This window comes from Mesoplodon bidens (assembly GCF_964165515.1).
Source record: "Mesoplodon bidens genome assembly, chromosome: X".
Lineage (NCBI taxonomy): Eukaryota > Metazoa > Chordata > Mammalia > Artiodactyla > Ziphiidae > Mesoplodon > Mesoplodon bidens.
Genome location: NC_138163.1, coordinates 75,960,954 through 75,987,100, shown reverse-complemented (window position 1 = coordinate 75,987,100; position 26,147 = coordinate 75,960,954). Strand labels below are relative to the sequence as shown.

Sequence of the window (26,147 nt, the reverse complement as noted above, 5' to 3'; positions counted from 1 at the left end):
CAAGAAGGAATATGATCTTAGAGCAGTGTTAGGCTCAGGGGAGGCACTCCATAAAGCTTTGTTGAATGAGAAATCAGGAACAGCACACTTCCAATTTTAACTTTAAAACTTTAGCTATTAAAAATGCCAACCCTTTGCTTTGCACCCTATATTCTCCAAGGTCAGCTCTTGTTCTGGGCACTGCAGTGAGTGATTTTTTTTTTCTCAAACCAGTTTTTTTCCCCTCAGGCCAAACACTGGTTGAAGTGACTTCAGGCCTCTATATCTATGGCAGGTTCCCCCTGACACTCCCTTCTCTGATACAGAGGCCCTTTGACCTGTTCCCTGGGAGGTGGAAGGAAAGAGTGACATAAGGAAGAATCACTTCAGAGAAATGGTTTTTGCATTTTAAAATATAATCATATGAAAACCCATTACTGGATATGTTAAGAACAAAGACCACTTTTATTCCATATCTTCCTCACTGAAAACAATTCATTCAGCTGCAACTTGTTCATAGTGTATTATAGAGCATTCAGAAGACAGTCCTCCAATGGCAGCTGTTGACCTAAGAGTAAGATTTCTATATGCACCTTTGAACAATGATGGTTCAGATACCCAAAAAAGATGATTATTCAGTGACAGCCACGTGTACAAGTGGTGGCAGGCAGAGGGCATGTAACTGGCCAGATTGGAAATATACAGGGGGATGGTTGTTCACCTCAAATCTACCTTTCATATTTCAATTGTATTCAGCCAGAAAAGGCTTTATTGACCAGGGCCATTTTAAGAGCTGAAGGCATGATAGTAACTGATGGAATGGGCAGTGGGAGAGGGAGTAGGAAAATACCCGAGGCTTAGGGTCTGGAATGAAAGAAGCTTGGAAAGGGACCATAGTCTGAAAGAGGGAAACACTGAGATTGTCATTTGAAATATCTCTATAAAGGCAATGTAGTATAGTGAAAAAAGTTTTAGCCAGAACTTTAATATACTGAGGGATCCCTGCTCTCTAAACTTATATTTTGGAAGAAAAGGTGAATCAACATTTTAATTCAGGAGTTTACTCATAACTTTTTTTTTTTTTTTTTTGCGGTATGTGGGCCTCTCACTGTTGTGGCCTCTCCCATTGCAGAGCACAGGCTCTGGATGCACAGGCTCAGCGGCCATGGCTCACGGGCCCAGCCGCTCTGCGGCATGTGGGACCTTCCCAGACCAGGGCACGAACCCGTGTCCCCTGCATCGGCAGGCGGACTCTCAACCACTGCACCACCAGGGAAGCCCTACTCATAACTTTTTAAAGAGGTTGTCCTGGAGGTCCCATATCCACCTGTACTCTTGTGCAATAGAACTAATACTCAGACAATGAAGTTTAGTAATACTGGAAAGTAGACAATGTATTAATAATTTAGAATAGCTTGATAATCCTTTAGTTAGGATTTTTTTAAAAACCACCTGAATTCTGGTTCTGACTGTATCATTTACATGTTCTTCCATTTCTGACATTATTGTAATTCTAAATTACATAAGCATCAGTTTCTGCTTCTGTAACATAGTGATAAATTCCTGCCTTGCCTGCCTTATGGTGTACTTGTAGGAATCAAATAAAACATGCTTTTGAAAGTTAAAAAGTCATACAAATTTCAAAGTATTAACATTGTTTTAACCATCAGAGTCCCCCCCTGCCCCCACCCCACCCCTACTGGCCTTGGGCTCCCAAAAAACAAATACCTTATTCCTGTGCATTGCAGTGCTACAGTATTGCACTTACTGTCTCGAGTGTGATCTCTCCTACTCCTGCAACATACTCTTGTAGTACCTTTTAACATATGGTAGGTACTCAAAAGGTATTTGTTAAACTGAATTGAATGTGCATGTTATTTCCAGTCTGGGTAGACAGAATATCTTTTACTCCACAGAAATCGTGGATGGAAGGTAGATTTGATGACTGGTTCCATCTTGTCTCCCATAGGAGGAAAACATTTCCTACCAGTCCTTAGTCTCAGAGTGCTGAACCCTGCAGCCAGCAGGCCTCCTGAAAAAAAAATCCATGGGTGACAGAAGATTCATTGACTTCCAATTCCAAGATTTAAATTCAAGCCTCAGACCCAGGTTGGGCAATGCTACTGCCAATAATACTTGCATTGTTGATGATTCCTTCAAGTATAATCTGAATGGTGCTGTCTACAGTGTTGTATTCATCCTGGGTCTGATAACCAACAGTGCCTCTCTGTTTGTCTTCTGCTTCCGCATGAAAATGAGAAGTGAGACGGCTGTTTTCATCACAAATCTGGCCCTCTCTGATTTGCTCTTTGTCTGCACTCTACCTTTCAAAATATTTTACAATTTCAACCGCCACTGGCCTTTTGGTGACACCCTCTGCAAGATCTCTGGGACTGCATTTCTAACCAACATCTATGGGAGCATGCTATTCCTTACTTGTATTAGCGTGGATCGTTTCCTGGCCATTGTCTATCCCTTCCGATCTCGTACCATTAGGACCAGGAGGAATTCTGCCATTGTGTGTGCTGGAGTCTGGATCCTAGTCCTCAGTGGTGGTATTTCAGCCTCTTTATTCTCCACCACTAATGTCAACAATGCAACCACCACCTGCTTTGAGGGCTTCTCCAAACGTGTATGGAAGACTTATCTGTCCAAGATAACAATATTTATTGAAGTTGTTGGTTTTATCATTCCTTTGATACTGAATGTCTCTTGCTCTTCTGTGGTGCTAAAAACCCTCCGTAAGCCTGCTACACTGTCTCAAATTGGGACCAATAAGAAAAAAGTGCTGAAGATGATCACAGTGCATATGGCAGTCTTTGTGGTATGCTTCGTACCCTATAACTCCGTCCTCTTCCTGTATGCCCTAGTGCGCTCCCAAGCCATTACCAATTGCTTGTTGGAAAGATTTGCAAAGATTATGTACCCAATCACCTTGTGCCTTGCAACTCTGAACTGTTGCTTTGACCCTTTCATCTATTACTTCACCCTTGAGTCTTTTCAGAAGTCCTTCTACATCAATACCCATATCAGGATGGAGTCTCTGTTTAAGACTGAAACACCTCTGACCACAAAGCCTTCCCTTCCAGCTATTCAAGAGGAAGTTAGTGATCAAACAACACATAATGGTGGTGAATTAATGCTAGAATCCACCTTCTAGGTATGAGAACTCTCTTTAGGTCCAGATATGGTTTCTTCTACGATTTTCCTATGCTATGAATAAGAGAAAAGATTTCAAGCTAATGATATTGAGAATAATGTACTGAATACAGTCAGATACATTTATTTGAATGTTTATTGTACATATGCTGTTTTGTTCAATAATTATAGGTCAGGTCTAATTACAACAACAAAAAGTTATTGCCAAACTCTTCTGCTGGGTTGGAAATTCATTGTACCACATTATATAAGTGGACAGTAGCCTTGACTTTAGTGATATGATTACTTTAAAACTTTCAAAAAGATATTTCCACTCCAATAATATTTGGTAATTAGGTTGGGCCTATAAATATAGGACAAATTCAGGGATTATTATTTTTTTAAAAAAACAACCTTTTGTGTTACTACTGATATATGCTAGTCTTTTTTTTTCTTTTTGAATTGTCATTGAGTTTATTTTAGCACACTAACATATTTTAGCTTAACATTATTAATGAAAAGTATCAAATTTAAGAGAGCTAGCAACATTTGTTGTATATATATTGAAAGCAGAAACATAAATTTTGTTTGCATGAATATGGCTGGGAAGAAACAAAAGATTAACTGGATTTACATATTTGCAGTCATCAGCAGTGTCAGTTTTTAAAAACATTTTCCTTTTTCTACACTACATTAAATTTCTCATATGAAACTTCAGATCCAGAAAGCTGCTAAATATGTGCCCGAAACAGGGCAAAATGGAAAATCACATAAAGCAACAAATGTTAATAAAAAACTGAGAGACATCAACAGTTTTTCTAAGAATTTCCAATTATCCTTCTTTTCAGAGACTGGTTTTTATAAATATTTTCTATATGAAATTTTGGAACACAGTGCAACCAGAAAGCTGCTGCATTTGTGCCCAGGTCAGGAGCAAATTGAAAAAAAAAAATAGAAACAAAAGAATAACAAAAAAACCATAAAAGAAAAAAAAGTTTTTTAGAACTTGCATTAATCATTTTTGGGGGGAGGGAGTAGAGATCTGTAACTTTAAATTACTTATTCTTTCATATTAATTTTGGAGCGCAGTGTAGCCAGAGAGCTGCTGAATTTGTGCCCAGGTTGGGAGCATATTGAAAAAAAATACATAAACCAAACTAAACCAATACAAACAAACAAACAAACAAAAAACAGAAAAACTACAAAACAATGAAAACAACAATAAGTCCTAACACTTGCATTAATATTTTATTTATTTTTTGAGTATATGTAAATTTAAAAATATTGTATTATTTGTAAAAAATTTCAGAGTACAATAGAGGTAGAAATCTACATTTGTGCCCAGGTCAGGACCTAATTGGAAAAAATAAAAATAAAACAAAACAACCCCTTAGAAAACAACAACAAAACACACACACAAAAAAAAACTTAGAACTTTTTTTCTGAGCATTTTTAATACTTACAAAATACTATAACTTTCATATGATGCTTTGGATTAAAATGCAGCTAGGAAGCTGCTAAACTGGCATCTAGTTCAGGAGCAATTAAAATCAATATTTAAAGGTATACAAAAGAAGAGAAAACATTTTTTATAACTAACTTAAACAACAAAAGCAACAAAAACATCTTTATAATCTCTTACTATTTATTGGATGAAGTGTAGGTTTAAGAATATTAAGACCTATAAACAAAACTTCTGAGCATGGTATAGTTTGAAAGATGCTACATTTGTTCTCATATAAGAAGCAGTGGAAATAAATATCCTGCATGCATACTACACACACACAATTAAAGCCCTGCAAAACCAAACCAAAATATTCTTAAAATATATTTTAATCGATTTTTAAGTTATTTGGAGATGTGATAATTTTAAAATGCTAAGACTTTTTAAGTAAAACTTTCAGGAACAATGCATCTTGTAAGTTGCTGAACTTGTGCCATGGAGAGATTAAAAAAAGATTAAAAACCATAAAACAATGACAAAAAAGTAAAACTTTTAAAGCAATAAGCAGATTGTTAAAACTCTCATTAACCTTTGTTTTTCTTTCTGACATATGTAGATTTAAAAATACTAAGACTTTTAGATAAAAATCCAAGCGCCTAATGTAATTTTAAAAACCACCAAATCTGTGCCTGGGTTAGGAACTAAGTGAAAAAAAGGCTAAAACAATAGAACAATAATAAAAATGAATTCTCAAAAATGGAATTACTTTTTCCTCATGATCTAAAGTCCTAAAAATAATCATGCAATAGATAGAATATGTAAGACATTAGGTTGAGTTAGATGAAATTAGGTTAAGTTAGGTAAAGTTTGGTTGTTAAGTTATGTTGTAAAATCAAATTAGTAATCAAAGCATGAATAATCTTTTTCTTTTGGTATTCTTTCTTTTCTGTTTCTTGTAAGTATAAACAATATGTGAACTTTTGTTTGTGCCCTGGACTCTCAAAATTATGAAATTTTAGGATTATGACACCAAACCATTTAATAGGATATGTTAACCAAGTTGACATAAAATATATCAATAAACTAGTTTCCTTTTGTGTAACTTCCATATTTAGTTTTGTTTACTTTTCCATATTTCAATTTATCTTAATTTCCAATTTTATAGTTAATATAACTTGCTAATAATAAAAACTTTTGTCACATTAACAATGTAACCAACAAAATGTAATGTAAACTAAATGTAAAATTGCCTTTTATTTTACATTTAAAAGCAAAAGCAATCATTCAACTGTATTTACAACTTGGATTTTAAATGCTTATTAAATGTAATAAAATACATTTGGATTATCTAGCAGTTATACTTTGGTCAACTATTTATTCAACTTGCCCTTTTTATTGAATTACAATTGACATGCAATATTATATTAGTTTCAGGTGTGCAGAAGACCTGAATAGACATTTTTCCAAGGAAGATGGTCAACAGGCACATGAAAAGATGCTCAGCATCACTAATCATCAGGGATATGCAAGTCAAATGAGATACCACCTCACATCTATCAGAATGGCTATTATTAAAAAGACAAGAAACAAGAAATGTTGGCGAGGATGTGGAGAAAAGGGAACCTTCAACTTTGCCTTTATTTGTGGGTACCCAGAGACAATTTTCTTTTATCTTCCCTCCATCCTTCAAGAAAGAACTTATTAAAGTATATTTTTTCTCAAACCAATTCCAGTACTTTGTTTTGGAGGCTGTCTAAAGACTAATGCAGAGTTGCAAATGGCAAATCCATGGGTGACTTTTCAGAAATCAAGTTGAAAGGTTAAGTTGATTTGTCCAACTTGGCTTTGATTTATCTGGAGTTTATTGCCAAGCTGACCCTTGAATCTGATTTCTCAGATTTGAGGAAACATCCTAGGATGATTGGGAGGCCTGGGGAAAGTCAGGGGAGAAAAAAAAATCTGACAACCATTAGAAGATTTTGGAAATAGGTGGCTGACTGATCAATAACTAAAACAGGTGGTGGTCCCAGAGTAGCAGCACAGGGAGTTCATAGTCATTGTCCTCATGCCTTCTAACTCTCAGGGAAAGCAATGTCAGCATCTCATAAACCACTCTGTGTATTGGTTCCCCATGTAATGACATCAAACACTGTCTTTTCTAACATCACGACCAGCATGATTAGCCCTAGGCTATGTTTAAAATTATAAGAACTTTGTCATTAGTGACCTTATAGACCAGATCCTCAGAAAAAAATGGGGACATGTCATTGGTGTCACATCCTTATTAACTTTCTTCCACCTCTGTCTCTACCCCCAAACCCCTGTACCTTATGTTTGCTGTTGTTTCCCAAACTCTCTACCTGTCTTTCCTGTGGCCCTTTAACATCTCTCCCTACCTCTTACAGAAATAGTGCTTCTTTGTGGACCAAAAACAATACATAAACATCTGTCAAAACAGTGACACGTTGAACAAATTTACATTAAGTTGCCAATGATTGATCCCTCCACCCACTACTTTTAATCCTCCTTTTGTTGTTTGCATCTTATAAAAGGAGTCTGGTAAATTCAAATGACTGAAGCAGGGTTGGGATGGGTAGAGATGAATGTCCTGGTAAATGGTAAATCATCTGTTGAGCCTCTGGTAAAGCCTCTGTACTGCAACTCTCTTGTCCCACTCTCTTGACACTACCCTATGTACCACTGAGTCCAAAACGTTCACTGCCTTCCTCCAGACAGCCCTATTTTCCAAAATTGCCTGTGGTTACTGACTAAAAATTTCCCCTTGTATTCAGAGTTTTGAGTAGCTATATACTTCCCACTGCTTCCCTTCTTTCTCTCTGTGAGTGTGGGAAATGAAGCTTGTCTCTGCCAAGCACCCAGAGAGGTACTGAGTCCAAGAGGGTAGAGGAATAGAGCCAGTGTGAAGCTTAAAATGTGGAAGTGAGGGAAGCCAGGCAAGCTCTAAGATTGGAATGACTTGTGTGTGCCTTGCAATCAGCTTTCCTTCTTACTTATCATGGAGGAGCTCCGATCTTATAGATGAAATGCTTGTTACAAAGAGCCCTTACTCCCACTACTAGTCTACGATAAACTGCTCAGCTTTTTACCTTCCTTACTCAAGTTGGTGGTGTCAAGGCCAAAACTAGGGGGCACCTTTCTCAGTTGGGATTCTGGGACTTCTGAACTAGCCTTGATTCAAGGCATTTGGAGGTTCTTGAGAAACAGTCTGGGGGAATTCCTAGGGACCAAGAGTTGATTCATTTACTTACTCAACAAATTTCTTGAACACCAACTATGTGCCAGACATCCTTCCAGGCACTGAGGATGCAGTGGTGAAAATAACAGAAAAAACCTGTTTTTAAATCTTATGTTCTTGAGTCAGATCAGGCATAGCCAAAAAAATAAATAAATAAGCTAAAAGTAATATGATAGATGATAGTAAGTGCTATGGAGTGAAGTAAAGGAGAACAGATACCTGAAACTAAATTTCGGGCTCTCAGCAGTACTGGATTAAAACTTTAAAGATCGTAAATATTAAAAAGAGGAGGATGCCTCTCTCTAAATAAGTGATTAAAATTATTTTAATTAATTTTATGCTATACTTAGCAATGCATGTAAGGAAGTGCAAAAAAGTTCTGACTTTAAAACATCACATTACCAATGTTTGTTTTCAAAAGAGTTATGCAGCCTTGAATAGTCTAAATTCTGCAGTTATTCTGTCTACCTTTGGGTGTTTATGCTCTTTCTCAAGTCACAGAGATCTCAAAAGGTTAATGAAAACCCAGGCATAGGCAACTTTCAGTCAGCAATGCTGATAATGTCATGGCCTCAGCCTCCTCTCCCCTCAGGCTTCATCCTACAGCAAGAGGCTCACTTGCTTTCTATCTGTCTCTCTGTCTCTGTCTTTGTCATTTTCTCTGACTCTTTCTCTCCATCATTCAGGAAAACATGCTCCCAGAAAACATGCTCCCAGAAAAGGATCTGAATTCTAACTCTGTGCTATAATAAAGAGATTTGTGTTGGAAGCCCAAATCTGGTTTTTATATTCCAATTTCCTACTCACTGTGTGAACTTGGGCAAGTCCCTTCCTCTGTGACTGAGTTTCCTTATCAGTAAAATGAGCAGGTTGTTAGTTACCTCTGAGGTCCCTGATAGTTCTAAGACTGGAACGCCAAACTCACTGACGTTGCGCCAGAACTAACAGTACTTAATAATAATGCTGATATGGATGAAGGTGCTTACTAAGTGCCAGATACTGTACTAAGAACTTTACATGTGTTATTTTACAATATTATGAGAGAGGTTTATGATTAGCTGCATTCTATGGTTGATAAAACTGAGGCTCAATTAGCTGAACAAACTTAAAATAGCAAAAGAACTAATAAGTGGCAGTCTGATTTAATCCTAGTTCTGTATGTCACTAAAGCCTGTGTACTTAACCAATACTGCTTTGTCCATCCAAGACTATGGGTCTTAAGCATGAGGAAGACAATTTTAACAGTGAAACTTCAGCCATTAAGGAGAAGAAGAGGGAGGTTTTAGGGATAATCAATCCATTTAAGTTCCCTTGAAAACATTCCACAAAAGTGGCTGCCTACTCCCATGTGAGGCCAGAAAGAGTCTGAATAATAACAATAGCAATATTAATGGAAGTACTTCAAATGTTCAATATGTGTCAGGAAGTAGCTCACAAAATGCTATGATCTTGTTTTAAAGATGATAAAACTGAGGCATTTGGAACCTAAGTAACATGCTCAAAGTCGTACAGCCAATCGAAAGCAGAACCAAGACATATATCCATATTTATATGGGATAATTCGAATCAGCTACCAAGAGACTTGCTCTAATATATAATAACTATCAAATGCTTACTATGTGTCAGTCACTGTTCTTTACAAATATTATCTCTTTTAATCTTCATAACAACCTCGTGAGGTAAGTACTCTTATTATCTCTCTCTTTTACAAGTGAGGGAACTGAGATACAGAGAGTTAAGGAACTTGCCCAAAGTCTCATAGATAATGAGTAGGTCTTTATGAAATCCAGCACCTAACCATGGTAGGGCCACCAAGATCATGCCCATATCTATTCCCCTACCTCACCTCTTAACTACTCTCTCCTTCATACCTGAACTCCAGATACATTGGTCTTCTTTCCATTATTTAATAAGTGAAGCTCATTCTTGTCTTAGGGACTTTGCCTTTGCTGTTCTCTCTGCTTAGAATACTTTTCCACTAGGTCTTCACGTGGCTAGCTCCTTCTCATCATTTAGGCTCAAACGTCACCTCCTCAGAGAAGCCTTCCCTGATCATCCAATCTACAGTAGATATGCAGTTACTCTTATCAATTTACCATATTATAATTTTCTTCATAGAATTCTCTGATGTTTTTCTTTTTAATTGATTTGTTCAGAGTCTGTCTACATCACTCTCCATAAAAAGTAGGTTCCATGAGGGAAGCAATAATGTTGCTCTTTTTCAGTACAATATCTAGTACATAGTAGACACTCAAGTAATATTTTTTGAATGAATCAAAGTGGTAGGTCTGGGATGGGAAACCAGGTCTGTATGACTTTAAGGCTCTTGCTCCATACTGCCAATTTTTTTTTTACATCTTTATTGGCATATATTTTCTTTACAAAGGTGTGTTAGTTTCTGCTTTATAATAAAGTGAATCAGTTATACATATACATATGTTCCCATATCTCCTCCCTCTTGCACCTCCCTCCCTCCCACCCACTATATCCCACCCCTCTAGGTGGTCACAAAGCACCAAGCTGATCTCCCTGTGTTATGCGGCTGCTTCCCACTAGGATCTATTTTAAGTATGGTAGTGTATATATGTCCATGCCACTCTCTCACTTTGTCCCAACTTACCCATCCCCCTCCCCATATCCGCAAGTCCATTCTCTAATAGGTCTGTGTCTTTATTCCCGTCTGGCCCTTAGGAACTTCATGACATTTTTTTTCTTAGATTCCATATATATGTGTTAGCATACGGTATTTGTCTTTCTCTTTCTGACTTCCTTCATTCTTTATGACAGACTCTAGGTCCATCCACCTCACTACAAATAACTCAATTTCGTTTCTTTTTATGGCTGAGTAATATTCCATTGTATATATGTGCCACATCTTCTTTATCCATTCATCCAATGATGGACACTTAGGTTGCTTCCATCTCCTGGCTATTGTAAATAGAGCTGCAATGAACATTTTGGTACATGACTTTTTTGAATTATGGTTTTCTCAGGGTATATGCCCAGGAGTGGGATTGCTGGGTCATATGGTGGTTCCACTGGTAGATTTTTAAGGAACCGCCATACTGTTCTCCATAGTGGCTGTACCAATTCACATTCCCACCAGCAGTGCAAGAGTGTTCCCTTTTCTCCATGCCTTCTCCAGCATTTATTGTTTCTAGATTTTTTGATGATGGCCATTTTGACTGGTGTGAGATGATATCTCATTATAGTTTTGATTTGCATTTCTCTAATGATTAATAATGGTGCGCAATCTTTCATGTGTTTGTTGGGAATCTGTATATCTTCTTTGGAGAAATGTCTATTAAGGTCTTCTGCCAATTTTTGGATTGGTTTTTTGTTTTTTTGTTATTGAACTGCATAAGTGGCTTATAAATTTTGGAGATTAATCCTTTGTCAGTTGCTTCATTTGCAAATATTTTCTCCCATTCTGAGGGCTGTCTTTTGGTCTTGTTTATGGTTTCCTTTGCTGTGCAAAAGCTTTGAAGTTTCATTAGGTCCCATTTGTTTATTTTTGTTTTTATTTCCATTTCTCTAGGAGGTGGGTCCAAAAGGATGTTGCTGCGATTTATGTCATAGAGTGTTCTGCCTATGTTTTCCCCTAAGTGTTTGATACTTTCTGGCCTTACATTTAGGTCTTTAATCCATTTTGAGCTTATTTTTGTGCATGGTATTAGGGAGTGTTCTAATCTCATATTTTACATGTCCCTGTCCAGTTTTCCCAACACCACTTATTGAAGAGGCTGTCCTTTCTCCACTGTACATTCCTGCCTCCTTTATGAAAGATACGGTGACCATATGTTCGTGGGTTTATCTCTGGGCTTTCTATCCTGTTCCATTGATCTATATTTCTATTTTTGTGCCAGTACCATACTGTCTTGATTACTGTAGCTTTGTAGTATAGTCTGAAGTCAGGGAGCCTGATTCCTCCAGCTCCGTTTTTCGTTCTCAAATTGCTTTGGCTATTTAGAGTCTTTTGTGTTTCTGTACAAATTGTGAAGTTTTTTATTCTAGTTCTGTGAAAAGTGCCAGTGGTTGTTTGATAGTGATTGCATTGAATCAGTATATTGCTTTGGGTAGTCGAATCATTTTCACAATGTTGATTCTTCCTATCCAAGAACAAGGTACATCTCTCCATCTATTTGTAACATCTTTAATTTCTTTCATCAGTGTCTTATAATTTCCTGCATACAGGTCTTTTGTCTCCTTAAGTAGGTTTATTCCTAGATATTTTATTCTTTTGTTGCAATGGTAAAGGGGAGTGTTTTCTTGATTTCGCTTTCAGATTTTTCATCATTAGTGTATAGGAATGCAAGAGATTTCTCGTCATTAATTTTGTATCCTGCTACTTTACCAAATTCATTGATTAGCTCTAGTAGTTTTCTGGTAGCATCATTAGGATTCTCTATGTATAGTATCATGTCATCTGCAAACACTGACAGCTTTACTTCTTCTTTTCTGATTTGGATTCCGTTTATTTCCTTGTCTTCTCTGATTGCTGTGGCTAAAACTTCCAAAACTATGTTGAATAAGAGTGGTGAGAGTGGGCAACCTTGTCTTGTTCCTGATCTTAGTGGAAATGCTTTCAGTTTTTCACTATTGAAGATGATATTGGCTGTGGGTTTGTCATATATGGCCTTTATTATGTTGAGGAAACTTCCCTTTATGCCTACTTCCCGCAGGGTTTTTATGAAAAATCGGTGTTGAATTTTGTCGAAAGCTTTCTCTGCATCTATTGATAGGATCATATGGTTTTCTCCTTCAATTTTTTAATATGGTTTATCACATTGATTGATTTGCATATACTGAAGAATCCTTGCATTCCTAGAATAAATGCCACTAGCTCATAGTGTATTATCCTTTTAATGTGCTGTTGGATTGTGTTTGCTAGCATTTTATTGAGGATTTTTGCATCTATATTCATCAATGATATTGGCCTGTAGTTTTCTTTCTTTGTGACATCCTGGTGTGGTTTTGGTATCAGGGTGTTGGTGGCCTCGTAGAATGAGTTTGGGAGTGTTCCTCCCTCTGCTATATTTTGGAAGAGTTTGAGAAGGATAGGTGTAAGCTCTTCTCTAAATGTTTGTTAGAATTCGCCTGTGAAGCCCTCTGGTCCTTGGTTTTTGTTTGTTGGAAGATTTTTAATCACAGTTTCAACTTCAGTGCTTGTGATTGGTCTGTTCACATTTTCTATTTCTTCCTGAGTCAGTCTTGGCAAGCTGTGCATTTCTAAGAATGTGTCCATTTCTTCCACATTGTCCATTTTATTGGCATAGAGTTGTTTACAGTAATCTCTCATGATCTTTTGTATTTCTGCAGTGTCAGTTGTTACTTCTCCTTTTTTCATTTCTAATTCTGTTGATATGAGTCTTCTCCCTTTTTTCTTGATGAGTCTGGCTAATGGTTTATCAATTTTGTTTATCTTCTCAAAGAACCAGATTTTAGTTTTATTGATCTTTGCTATTGTTTCCTTCATTTCTTTTTCATTTATTTCTGATCTGATTTTTATGATTTCTTTCCTTCTGCTAACTTTGGGGGTCTTTTGTTCTTCTTTCTCTAATTGCTTTAGGTGCAAAGTTCGGTTTTTTATTCCAGGTGTTTCCTGTTTCTTAAGGTGGGATTTTATTGCTATAAACTTCCCTCTTAGAACTGCTTTTGCTGCATCCCCTAGGTTTTGGTTCATCGTGTCTCCACTGTCATTTGTTTCTAGGTATTTTTTGATTTCCTCTTTGATTTCTTCCGTGATCACTTCGTTATTAAGTAGTGTATTGTTTTGCCTCAATGTGTTTGTATTTTTTTTACAGATATTTTCCTGTAATTGATATCTAGTCTCATACGGTTGTGGTCACAAAAGATACTTGATACAATTTAAATTTCCTTAAAATTACCAGGGCTTGAATTGTTACACAAGATATTATCTCTCTTAGAGAATATTCCTTGAGCAGTTGAGAAAAATGTGTATTCTGTTGTTTTTGCATGGAATGTCCTATAAATATCAATTAAGTCCATCTTGTTTAATGTATCATTTAAAGCTTGTGTTTCTTTATTTGTTTTCATTTTGGATGATCTGTCCATTGGTGAAAGTGGGGTGTTTAAGTCCTCTACTATGAATATGTTACTGTCGATTTCCCCTTTTATGGCTGTTAGTATTTGCCTTATGTATTGTGGTGCTCCTATGTTGGATGCATAAATATTTACAATTGGTATATCTTCTTCTTGGATTGATCCCTTTATCATTATGTAGTGTCCTTCTTTGTCTCTTCTACTAATCTGTATTTTAAAGTCTATTTTGTCTGATATGAGAATTGCTACTCTAGCTTTCTTTTGGTTTCCATTTGCATGGAATATTTTTTTCCATCCCCTTACTTTCAGTCTGTATGTGTGATTAGGTCTGAAATGGGTCTCTTGTAGACAGCATATATATATATGGGTCTTGTTTTTGTATCCATTCAGCCAGTCTGTGTCTTTGGTTGGGAGCATTTAGTCCATTTACATTTAAGGGAATTATCGACATATATGTTCCTATTCCCATTTTCTTAATAGTTTTGGGTTTCTTATTGTAGGTCTTTTCCTTCTCTTGTGTTTCTTGCCTAGAGAAGTTCCTTTAGCATTTGTTGTAAAGCTGGTTTGGTGGTGCTGAACTGTCTCAGCTTTTGCTTGTCTGTAAACGTTTTAATTTCTCCATCAAATCTGAATGAGATCCTTGCTGGGTAGAGTAATCTTGGTTGCAGGTTTTTCTCCTTCATCACTTTAAACATGTCCTGCTAGTCCCTTCTGGCTTGCAGATTTTCTGCTGAAAGTTCAGCTGTGAACCTAGTGGAGATTCCCTTGTGTGTTATTTGTTGTTTTTCCCTTGCTGCTTTTAATATGTTTTCTTTGTATTTAATTTTTTACAGTTTGATTAATATGTGTCTTGGTGTATTTCTCCTTGGATTTATCCTGTATGGGACTCTCTGTGCTTCCTGGACTTGAGTAACTATTTCTTTTCCCATATTGGGGAAGTTTTCAACTCTAATTTCTTCAAATATTTTCTCAGTCCCTTTCTTTTTCTTTTTTTCTTCCGGGATACCTATAATTCAAATATTGTTGTGTTTAATGTTGTCCCAGAGGTCTCTGAGACTGTCCTCAGTTCTTTTCATTCTTTTTCTTGATTCTGCTCTGCAGTAGTTATTTCCACTATTTTATCATCCAGGTCAGTTATCTGTTCTTCTGCCTCAGTTATTCTGCTATTGATCCCATCTTGAGTGTTTTTAATTTCATTTATTGTGTTGTTCATCGTTGCTTGTTTCCTGTTTAGTTCTTCTATGTCCTTTTTAAAGGTTTCTTGCATTTTCTCTATTCTATTTCCAAGATTTTGGCTCATCTTTACTATCACTCTTCTGAATTCTTTTTCAGGTAGGTTGCCTATTTCCTATTCATTTGTTAGGTCTGATGGGTTTTTATCTTGCTCCTTCATCTGCTGTGTGTTTTTCTGCCTTCTCATTTTTCTTTTCTTACTGTGCTTGGGGTCTCCTTTTTGCAGGCTGCAGGTTCATAGTTCCCGTTGTATTTGGTGTATGTCCCCAGTGGCTAAAATTGCTTCAGTGGGTTGTGTAAGCTGCCTTGTGTTGGGAACTACTGCCTGTGTTCTGGTGGATGAGGCTGGATCTTGTCTTTCTGGTGTGCAGTTCCACGTCTGGTGGTGTGTTTTGCGATGTCTGTGGACTTATGATTTTTGGCAGCCTCTCCGCTAATGGGTGGGGTTGTGTTCCTGTCTTACTAGTTGTTTGTTATAGGGTGTCCATCACTGTAGCTTGCTGGTTGTTGAATGAAGGTGAGTGCTGGTGTTGAGATGGAGATCTCTGGGAAATTTTTGCCGTTTGATATTATATGGAGCTGGGAGGTCTCTTGTGGGCCAGTGTCCTGAAGTTGGCTCTCCCATGTCCGAGGCACAGCACTGACTCCTGGCTGAAGCACCAAGAGCCTTTCATCCACACAGCTCAGAATAAAATGGAGAAAAGTAGAAAGAAGGAAAGAAAGAAAGAAAGAAAGAAAGAAAGAGGAAAAATAAATAAAATAACGTGATAAACTAAAGTAAATTTATTAAAATACAAAATAATTATTAAGAAAAAATTTAAAAAAAACAGATGGATAGAACCCTAGGACAAACTGTGAAAGCAAAGCTATACAGAGAAAATCTCACACAGAACCATGCACATACAGACTCACAAAAGAGGAAAAGTGGAAAAAAATAATAAATCTTGCTCTCAAAGTGCACCTGCTCAGTTTGGGATGATTCGTTGTCTATTCATGTATTCCACAGATCCAGGGTATAACAAGTTGATTGTGGAGCTTTAATCTGCTGCTTCTAACGCTGCTGGGAGAAATTTCCCTTTCTCTTCTTTGTTCGCACAGCTCCCGGGGCTCTGCTTTGGATTTGGCCCTGCCTCTGCATGTAGGTCGCTGGAGGGCTTCTGTTCTTCACTCAGACAGGATGGGGTTAAAGGAACAGCTGACTCGGGGGCTCTGGCTCACTCAGGCCCGGGGGGAAGGAGGGGTACGGAGTGCGGGGCGAGCCTACGGCTGCAGAGGCTTGCGGGATGTTGCACCAGCCTGAGGCGCCCCGTGCGTTCTCCTGGGGAAGTTGTCCCTGGATCCTGGGACCCTGGCAGTGGTGGTCTGCACAGGCTCCCCAGAAGGGGGTTGTGGATAGTTACCTGTTCTCACACACAGGTTTCTTGGTGATGGCAGCAGCAGCCTTAGCGTGCCATGCCTGTCTCTGTGGTCCACGCTGTTAGTCGCAGCTCGCGCCCATCTCTGGAGCTACTTTAAGGAGCGCTCTTTATCCCCTCTCTTCACGCACCAGGAAACAAAGAGGGAAGAAAAAGTCTCTTGCCTCTTCTGCAGGTCCAGACTTTTTCCCCGGACTCCCTTCCGGCTAGCCGTGGTGCACTGACCCCCTGAAGCCTGTGTTCACGATGCCAGCCCCAGTCCTCTCCCTGCGCTCTGACCGAAGACCAAGCCTCAGTTCCCAGCCCCGCCCACCCCGGCAGGTGAGCAGACAAGCCTCTCGGGCTGGTAATTGCTGGTCGGCACCGATCCTCTGTGCAGGAATCTCTCCACTTTGCCCTCTGCACCCCTGTTGCTGCGCTCTCCTCCGTGGCTCTGAAGCTCCCCCCTCCGCCACCTGCAGTCTCCACCCACGAGGGGACTTCCTAGTGTGTGGAAACCTTTCCTCCTTCACGGCTCCCTCCCACTGGTGCGGGTCCCGTCCCTATTCTTTTGTCTCTGTTTATTCTGTTTTCTTTTGCCCTACCCAGGTACGTGGGGAGTTTCTTGCCTTTTGGGAGGTCTGAGTTCTTCTGCCAGCTTTCAGTAGGTGTTCTGTAGGAGTTGTTTCACGTGTACATGTATTTCTGGTGTATCTTTGGGGAGGAAGGTGATCTCCACGTCTTACTCTTCCGCCGTCTTCCCCCTCTCTCTCATCTCTCTCTTCTTGCGATGAGTTTGGGAGTAAATTGGGAGTTATTGATCAGAAACGAGATCACGTCTGGTCAATGTTCAAGAGAAAAGCACCTTCTCCAGCTGGCAGAGACAGTCATTATGGAAGGTGAGAAAGGCTCTGAAGGTACCTTCAGTTCTGCTTAACCAAGATGGGATTTGTCTGTATCTTCAAGACCCGGCCAGCTCACAATTCTTCTCTGTTAGGGAACAGGCAGCTATACATTTTCCATATAAATTCCAAATGGCCACTGCTCATTTATATCCCCTCCTTCAAATCCAGCCATCCCAGTTCCTCTGAGGTTAGCTGACCAGCAGCTGAGAAAAGGCTTTTTCTCTATGAATGCATAATTGGTCATTGATGAACAAATAGGCACTCACTCAGTCTACCTGACCTAGGAAAAAAATTCCTGACCATCCTTCCAGATGTCCATGTCAGTCAACACAATCTCCATATAATTTATAAGGTATTAAATATCAAAAATAATGGATCTTTTCAGTTAGCATCTTGGCAGATGATGATAGCAGTACATTTTATGTGAGAAGCCAGCGCAGACTTCTCCCACTAAAACTGCAAACAGAAAACTGTGAGCACTGGCCCCAGATCCTCTCAGAAAAAGGCTGCCATTATACTCCATTACAGTTAAAGCTATGTATGCACTTCCTGGATGGCATCCAATCACATAGCTCTTTTCCCTCCCTTTTACTTTTTTTCTTTTTTAGTAAAAACATGCCTTCTCAATGGCTAGACAGTGGTTCCCAGTAAAGAAATAGACTGAAAATCAACCAGGGGAATGTGTGCTGAAAGTAATTAGAGATTTTTCAGAATCACCAGTAACAAGATATTTCTTTGTAGTCAAATTTATGTGCTGTGTGACATTCCATATGGATTGAAGACTCCAGTCTAATGTATAATTCAGAAGTGCCAACAAGTGCCAGAAAGTACAAATTAAATGAGGGTAAACTGCAAAAGGAAAGGTGGAGTTATTTACTTAGGACTTCAATATAGCTTATGAGTTTTAAACACGCTCAAGATTTGTCTCCTTTCTTTGAGTTCTTCCTTGAATACTTGGAAAGATATTTGGGAACCCCTAGGTTCTGCACAAACTCAAATGAAGAAAAAGAGTGTTGAAAGTAACATCTTTAGGAAATTAGGTATGTACTTTGCCTACTGTATACTAAAATAAAAATATTTTGCTCTTCAGTGTTCAGGTTCTGATGAAAGTCAGCATAAAGCAACTGGAAAAGATGTTGAGCTATGGGGAAAAGAGAAGGTTCAAGGGATAAATCAAGAGGCAGTACAAGGGGAATTGTGAAGATGGCGGAAGAGTAAGGAGCGGAGATCACCTTCCTCCCCACAGATACATCAGAAATATATCTACATGTGGAACAACTCCTACAGAACACCCACTGAACGCTGGCAGAAGACCTCAGACCTCCCAAAAGGCAAGAAACTTCACACGTACCTGGGTAGGGCAAAAGAAAAAAGAAAAAACAGAGACAAAAGAATAGGGACGGGACCCGCACCAGAGGGAGGGAGCTGTGAAGGAGGAAAGGTTTCCACACACTAGGAAGCCCCTTCGTGGGCTGAGACTGCGGGTGGAGGAGAGGGGAAGCTTCAGAGGCGTGGAGGACAACGCAGCAACAGGGGTGTGGAGAGAAAAGTGGAGAGATTCCCACACAGAGGATCAGTGCCTACCAGCACTCACCAGCCCGAGAGGCTTGTCTGCTCGGCCGCCGGGGAGCGCGGGGCTGGGATCTGAGGCTCGGGCTTCGGGCAGAGCGCAGGGAGAGGACTGGCGGCGTGAACAAAGCCTGAAGTGGTTTGTGCACAACGGCTAGGAGGTAGGGAGTCCGGGAAAAGTCTGGACCTGCCGGAGAGGCAAGAGACATTTTCTTCCCACTTTGTTTCCTGGTGCGTGAGGAGAGAGGATTAAGAGTGCTGCTTAAAGGAGCTCCAGAGATGGGCATGAGATGCTAAGGCCGCTGCTGCTGCCACCAAGAAGCCTGTGAGCGAGCACAGATTACTATCCACACAACCCTTCCAGGGAGACTGTGCAGCCCGCCACTGCCAGGGTCCCGGGATCCAGGGACAACTTCCCTGGGAGAACGCACGGTTCGCCACAGGCTGGTGCAACGTCCCGGTGGCCTCTGCAGCTGCAGGCTTGCCCCGCACTCTGTACCCCTCCCTCCCCCCAGCCTGAGTGAGCCAGAGCCCCCGAGTCAGCTGCTCCTTTAACCCCTTCCTGTCTGAGCGAAGAACAGACGCCCTCCAGCTACCTAGACGCAGAGGAGGGTCCAAAGACAAAGCAGAGCCCCTGGAGCCGTGTGAACAAAGAGAAAGGGAAATTTCTCCCAGCAGCCTCAGAAGCAGCGGATTAAAGCTCCACAATCAACTTGATGTACCCTGCATCTGTGGAATATATGAATAGATAACAAATCATCCCAAATTGAAGAGTTGGACTTTCAGAGCAAGATTTATTATTTTTTCCACTTTTTCTCTTTTTGTGAGTGTGTATGTGTATGGTTCTGTGTGAGATTTTGTCTCTATAGCTTTACTTTCACCATTTGTCTTAGGGTTCTATCCATCCATTTTTTTTCTTTTCTTTAAAAAATTTTTTTTCTTAATAATTATTTTATATTTTAATAAATTTATTTTATTTTATCTTATTTTATTTTATTTTATTTTATCCTTTTTCTTTCTTTCTTCCTTTCTTTCTACTTTTTCTTGCTTTTATCCTGAGACATGTGGATGAAAGACTCTTGCTACTGCAGCCAGGAGTCAGTGCTGTGCCTCTGAGATGGGAGAGCACACTTCAGGACATTGGGCCACAAGAGATCCAGCAGCTCCACATAATATCAAATGGAGAAAATCTCTCAGAGATCTCCTTCTCAACACCAGCACCCAGCTTCACTCAACGCCAGGCAAGCTACAGTGCTGGACACCCTATGCCAAACAACTAGCAAGACAGGAACACAACCCCACCAATTAGCAGACAGGGTACCTAAAATCATAATAAGTACACAGACACCTGAAAACACACCACCAGACGTGGACATGCCCACCGGAAAGACAAGTTCCAGCCTCATCCACCAGAACACAGGCACTAGTCCCCTCTACCAGGAAGCCTACCAAACCCACTGAACCAACATTAGCCACTGTGGACAGACACCAAAAACAACGGGAGCTACGAACCTGCAGCCTGCAAAAAGGAGACCCCAAACACAGTAAGATAAGTAAAATGAGAAGACAGAAAACCACACAGCAGATGAAGGAGCAAGATAAAAACCTACCAGACCTTACAAATGAACAGGAAATATTAAACCTACCTGAAAAAGAATTCAGAATAATGATAGTAAACATGATCCAAAATCTTGGAAACTGAATAGAGAAAATGCAATAAACATTTAACAAGGACCTAGAGGAACTAAAGATGAAACAAGCAATGATGAACAACACAATAAATGAAATTAAAAATACTCTAGATGGGATCAATAGCAGCATAACTGATAATAGGCAGAATAATGGATAAGTGACCTGGAAGATAAAATAGTGGAAATAACTACTGCAGAGCAGAATCAAGAAAAAAGAATGAAAAGAACTGAGGACAGTCTTAGAGACCTCTGGGACAACATTATACACACAAATATTCAAATTATAGGGGTTCCAGAAGAAGAAGAGAAAAAGAAAGGGACTGAGAAATTATTTGAAGAGATCGTAGTTGAAAGCTTCCCTAATATGGGAAAGGAAATAGTTAATCAAGTCCAGGAAGATCAGAGCGTCCCATACAGGATAAATCCAAGGAGAAACACGCCAAGACACATATTATTCTAAATGTCAAAAACTAAATACAAAAAAAAAAACATATTAAAAGCAGCAAGGGAAAAAGAACAAATAACACACAAGTGAATCACCATTAGGTTCACAGCTGAACTTTCAGCAGAAACTCTGCAAGCCAGAAGGGACTGGCAGCACATATTTCAAGTGATGAAGGAGAAAATCCTACGAACAAGATTATTCTACCCAGCAAGGATCTCATTCAGATTTGATGGAGAAATTAAAATGTTTACAGACAAGCAAAAGCTGAGACAGTTCAGCACCACCAAACCAGCTTTACAACAAATGCTAAAGGAACTTCTCTAGGCAAGAAACACAAGAGAAGGAAAAGACCTACAATAACAAACCCAAAACAATTAAGAAAATGGGAATAGGAACATATATGTCGATAATTACCTTAAAAGTAAATGGATTAAATGCTCCCAATAAGAGACACAGACTGGCTGAATGGATACAAAAACAAGACCCATATATATGCTGTCTACAAGAGACCCATTTCAGACCTAATGACACATACAGACTGAAAGTAAGGGGATGGAAAAAGATATTCCATGCAAATGGAAACCAAAAGAAAGCTAGAGTAGCAATTCTCATATCAGACAAAATAGACTTTAAAATAAAGATTATTAGAAGAGACAAAGAAGGACACTACATAATGATCAAGGGATCGATCCAAGAAGACGACATAACAATTGTAAATATTTATGCACCCAACATAGGAGCACCTCAATACATAAGGCAAATATTAACAGCCATAAAAGGGGAAATCGACAGTAACACATTCATAGTAAGGGACTTTAACACCCCACTTTCACCAATGGACACATCATCCAAAATGAAAATAACTAAGGAAACATAAGCTTTAAATGATACATTAAACAAGATGGACTTAATTGATATTTATAGGACATTCCATCCAAAAACAACTGAATACACCTTTTTCTCAAGTGCTCATGGAATATTCTCCAGGGTACATCATATCTTGTGTAACAATTCAAGCCTTGGTAAATTTAAGGAAATTGAAATTTTATGAAGTATCTATTGTGAACACAACCCTATGAGACTAGATATCAATTACAGGAAAAGATCGTAAAAAATACAAACACATGGAGTCTAAACAATACACTACTTATTAACGAAGTGATCAGTGAAGAAATCAAAGCAGAAATACAAAAAAAAAAACAAATGACAATGGAGACACGATGACCCAAAACCTATGGGAAGAAGCAAAACAGTTCTAAGAGGGAAGTTTATAGCAATAAAATCCTACCTTAATAAACAGGAAACATCTCGAATAAACAACCTAACCTTGCACCTAAAGCAATTAGAGAAAGAAGAACCAAAAACCGCCAAAGTGGGCTTCCCTGGAGGCGCAGTGGTTGAGAGTCCGTCTGCCGATGCAGGGTACACGTGTTCGTGCCCCGGTCCGGGAAGATCCCACATGCCACGGAGCGGATGGGCCCATGGGCCATGGGCCATGGGCCTGCACGTCTGGAGCCTGTGCTCCACAGTGGGGGAGGCCACAGCAGTGGGAGGCCTGCATACCGCAAAAAACAACAACAACAACAACAAAAATTAACGCCAAAGTTAGCAGACAGAAAGAAATGATAAAACTCAGATCAGAAATAAATATAAAAGAAATGAAGGAAACGATAGCAAAGATCAATAAAACTAAAAGCTGGTTCTTTGAGAAGATAAAAAAAATTGATAAACCATTAGCCAGACTCATCAAAAAAAAAAAAAGGGAGAAGACTCATCAATAGAATTAGAAATGAAAAAGGAGAAGTAACAACTGACACTGCAGAAATACAAAGGATCATGAGAGATTACTTCAAACAGCTCTATGTCAATAAAATGGACAACCTGGACTAAATGGACAAATTGTTAGAAATGCCCGACCTGCCAAGACTGAATCAGGAAGAAATAGAAAATATGAACAGACCAATCACAAGCACTGAAATTGAAACTGTGATAAAATGTCTTCCAACAACCAAAGCCCAGGATCAGATGGCTACACAGGTGAATTCTATCAAACATTTAGAGAAGAGCTAACACCTATCCTTCTCAAACTCTTCCAAAATATAGCAGAGGGAGGAACACTCCCAAACTCATTCTACGAGACCAACATCACCTTGATACCAAAACCAGACAAGGATGTCAAAAAGAAAGAAATCAACAGGCCAATATCACTGATGAACACAGATGCAAAAATCCTCAACAAAATACTAGCAAACAGAATCCAACAGCACATTAAAAGGATCATACACCAGGATGAAGTCGGTTTTTTTCCAGGAATGCAAGTATTCTTCAATATATGCAAATCAATCAACGTGATACACCATATTAACAAACTGAAGGAGAAAAACCATATGGCCATCTCAATAGATGCTGAGAAAGCTTTCGACAAAATTCAACACCCATTTATCATAAAATCCCTCCAGAAAGTAGGCATAAAGCGAACTTATCTCAACATAATAAAGGCCATATATGACAAACCCACAGCCGACATCGTCCTCAATGGTGAAAAACTGAAAGCATTTCCACTAAGATCAGGAACTAGACAAGGTTGCCCACACTCACCACTCATTCCATATAGTTTTGGAAGTTTTAACCACATCAATCTGAGAAGAAAATGAAATAAAAGGAATCCAAGTCGGAAAAGAAGAAGTAAAGCTGTCAGTGTTTGCAGATGACATGATACTATACATAGAGAATTCTAAAGATGCTACCAGAAAACTACTGGAGCTAATCAATGAATTTGGTAAAGTAGCAGGATACAAAATTAATGCACAGAAGTCTCTGTCATCCCTGTACCCTAATGATGAAAATTCTGAAAGTGAAATCAAGAAAACACTCCCCTTTACCATTGCAACAAAAGAATAAAATATCTAGGAATAAACCTACCTAAGGAGACAAAAGACCTGTATGCAGAAAATTATAAGACACTGATGAAAGAAATTAAAGATGATACAAATAGATGGAGAGATATACCATGTTCTTGGATTGGAAGAATCAACATTGTGAAAATGACTCTAATACCCAAAGCATTCTACAGATTCAATGCAATCCCTATCAAACTACCACTGGCATTTTTAACAGAACTAGAACCAAAAATTTCCCAATTTGTATGGAAACACAAAAGACCCCGAATAGTCAAAGCAATCTTGAGAATGAAAAACGGAGCTGGAGGAATCAGGCTCCCTGACTTCAGACTATACTACAAAGTTACAGTAATCAAGACAGCATGGTACTGCCACAAAAACAGAGAGATAGATCAATGGAACAGGATAGAAAGGCCAGAGATAAACCCATGCACATATGGAAACCTTATCTTTGATAAAGGAGGCAGGAATGTACAGTGGAGAAAGGACAGCCTCTTCAATAAGTGGTGCTGGGAAAACTGGACAGGTATATGTAAAATATGAGTTTAGAACACTCCCTAATACCATACATGAAAATAAGCTCAAAATGGATTAAAGACCTAAAGGTAAGGCCAGAAAGTATCAAACTCTTAGAGGAAAACATTAGCAGAACTCTCTATGATATAAATCACAGCAAGATCCTTTTTGACCCATCTCCTAGACAAATGGAAATAAAAACAAAAATAGACAAATGGGACCTAATGAAACTTCAAAGCTTTTGCACAGCAAAGGAAATCATAAACAAGACCAAAAGACAACCCTCAGAATCGGAGAAAATATTTGAAAATGAAGTAACTGACAAAGGATTAATCTCCAAAATTTATAAGCAGCTCATGCAGCTCAATAACAAAAAAAAACACAACCCAATCCAAATATGTGCAGAAGACCTAAATAGAAATTTATCTAAAGAAGATATACAGACTGCCAACAAACACATGAAAGAATGCTCAACATCTTTAATCATTAGAGAAATGCAAGTCAAACTACAATGAGATATCCTTTCACACCAGTCAGAATGGCCATCATCAAAAAATCTAGAAACAATAAATGCTGGAGAGGGTATGGAGAAAAGGGAACACTCTTGCACTGCTGGTGGGAATGTGAATTGGTACAACCACTACGGAGAATAGTATGGAGGTTCCTTAAAAACTAGCAACTAGAACTACCATACAACCCAGCAATCCCACTACTGGGCATATACCCTGAGAAAACCATAATTCAAAAAGTGTCATGTACCAAAATGTTCATTGCAGCCTATTTACAATAGCCAGGAGGTGGAAACAACCTAAGTGTCCATCATCAGATGAATGGATAAAGAAGATGTGGCACATATATACAATGGAATTTTCTCAACCATAAAAAGAAACAAAATTGAGTTATTTTTAGTGAGGTGGATGGATCTAGAGTCTGTCATACAGAGCGAAGTGAGTCAGAAAGAGTACGACAAATACCGTTTGCTAACACATATATATGGAATCAAAAAAAAAATGTCATGAAGAACCTAGGGGTAAGACAGGAATAAAGACACAGATCTACTAGAGAATGGACTTGAGGATATGGGGAAGGGGAAGAGTAAGCTGTGACAAAGTGAGAGAGTGGCATGGACATATATACAATACCAAACGTAAAATGGATAACTCCTGGGAAGCAGCCGCATAGCATGGGGAGATCAGCTTGGTGCTTTGTGATCACCTGGATAGGTGTGATAGGGAGTGTGGGAGGGAGGGAGACGCAAGAGGGAAGAGATATGGGAACATATGTATATGTATAACTGATTCGCTTTGTTATAAAGCAGAAACTAACACACAATTGTAAAGCAATTATTTTCCAATAAAGGTGTAACAAAAAGAAAGAAGAGAGAGATGAAAGTTGCAAAATGAATTATGGTGTCTGGCTGGTTGGTCATGAAGACTCTTTCTTCCATTGTTAATTCACATGATTGTTCCTTGCGGAAACACTTCCAGTCACATTTCTGTTTACAGCTTTAGTTTTCTTCTGGGCCATTTTTGGCTTCATGTTTAAGTCTTAATATGTGGAATGGTTGAAACACCTCCCTCTAAAACAGGGCATGCCTGGGGATTAGCTGTCCCC

At 38.9% G+C, this 26,147-nt stretch overlaps 1 protein-coding gene across 1 annotated transcript; it reads left to right on the top strand.

Annotated features, from left to right (window-relative positions):
- Window positions 1-1,943: 1,943 nt before the first annotated feature.
- LPAR4 (lysophosphatidic acid receptor 4) lies at window positions 1,944-3,139 on the top strand (the record flags this gene model as incomplete). The annotated part of the gene is made up of 1 exon (XM_081222787.1): window positions 1,944-3,139. Exon 1 carries the CDS (start codon window positions 2,027-2,029, stop codon window positions 3,137-3,139), a length of 1,113 nt encoding a protein of 370 aa, XP_081078913.1. The 5' UTR covers window positions 1,944-2,026.
- Window positions 3,140-26,147: the final 23,008 nt, after the last annotated feature.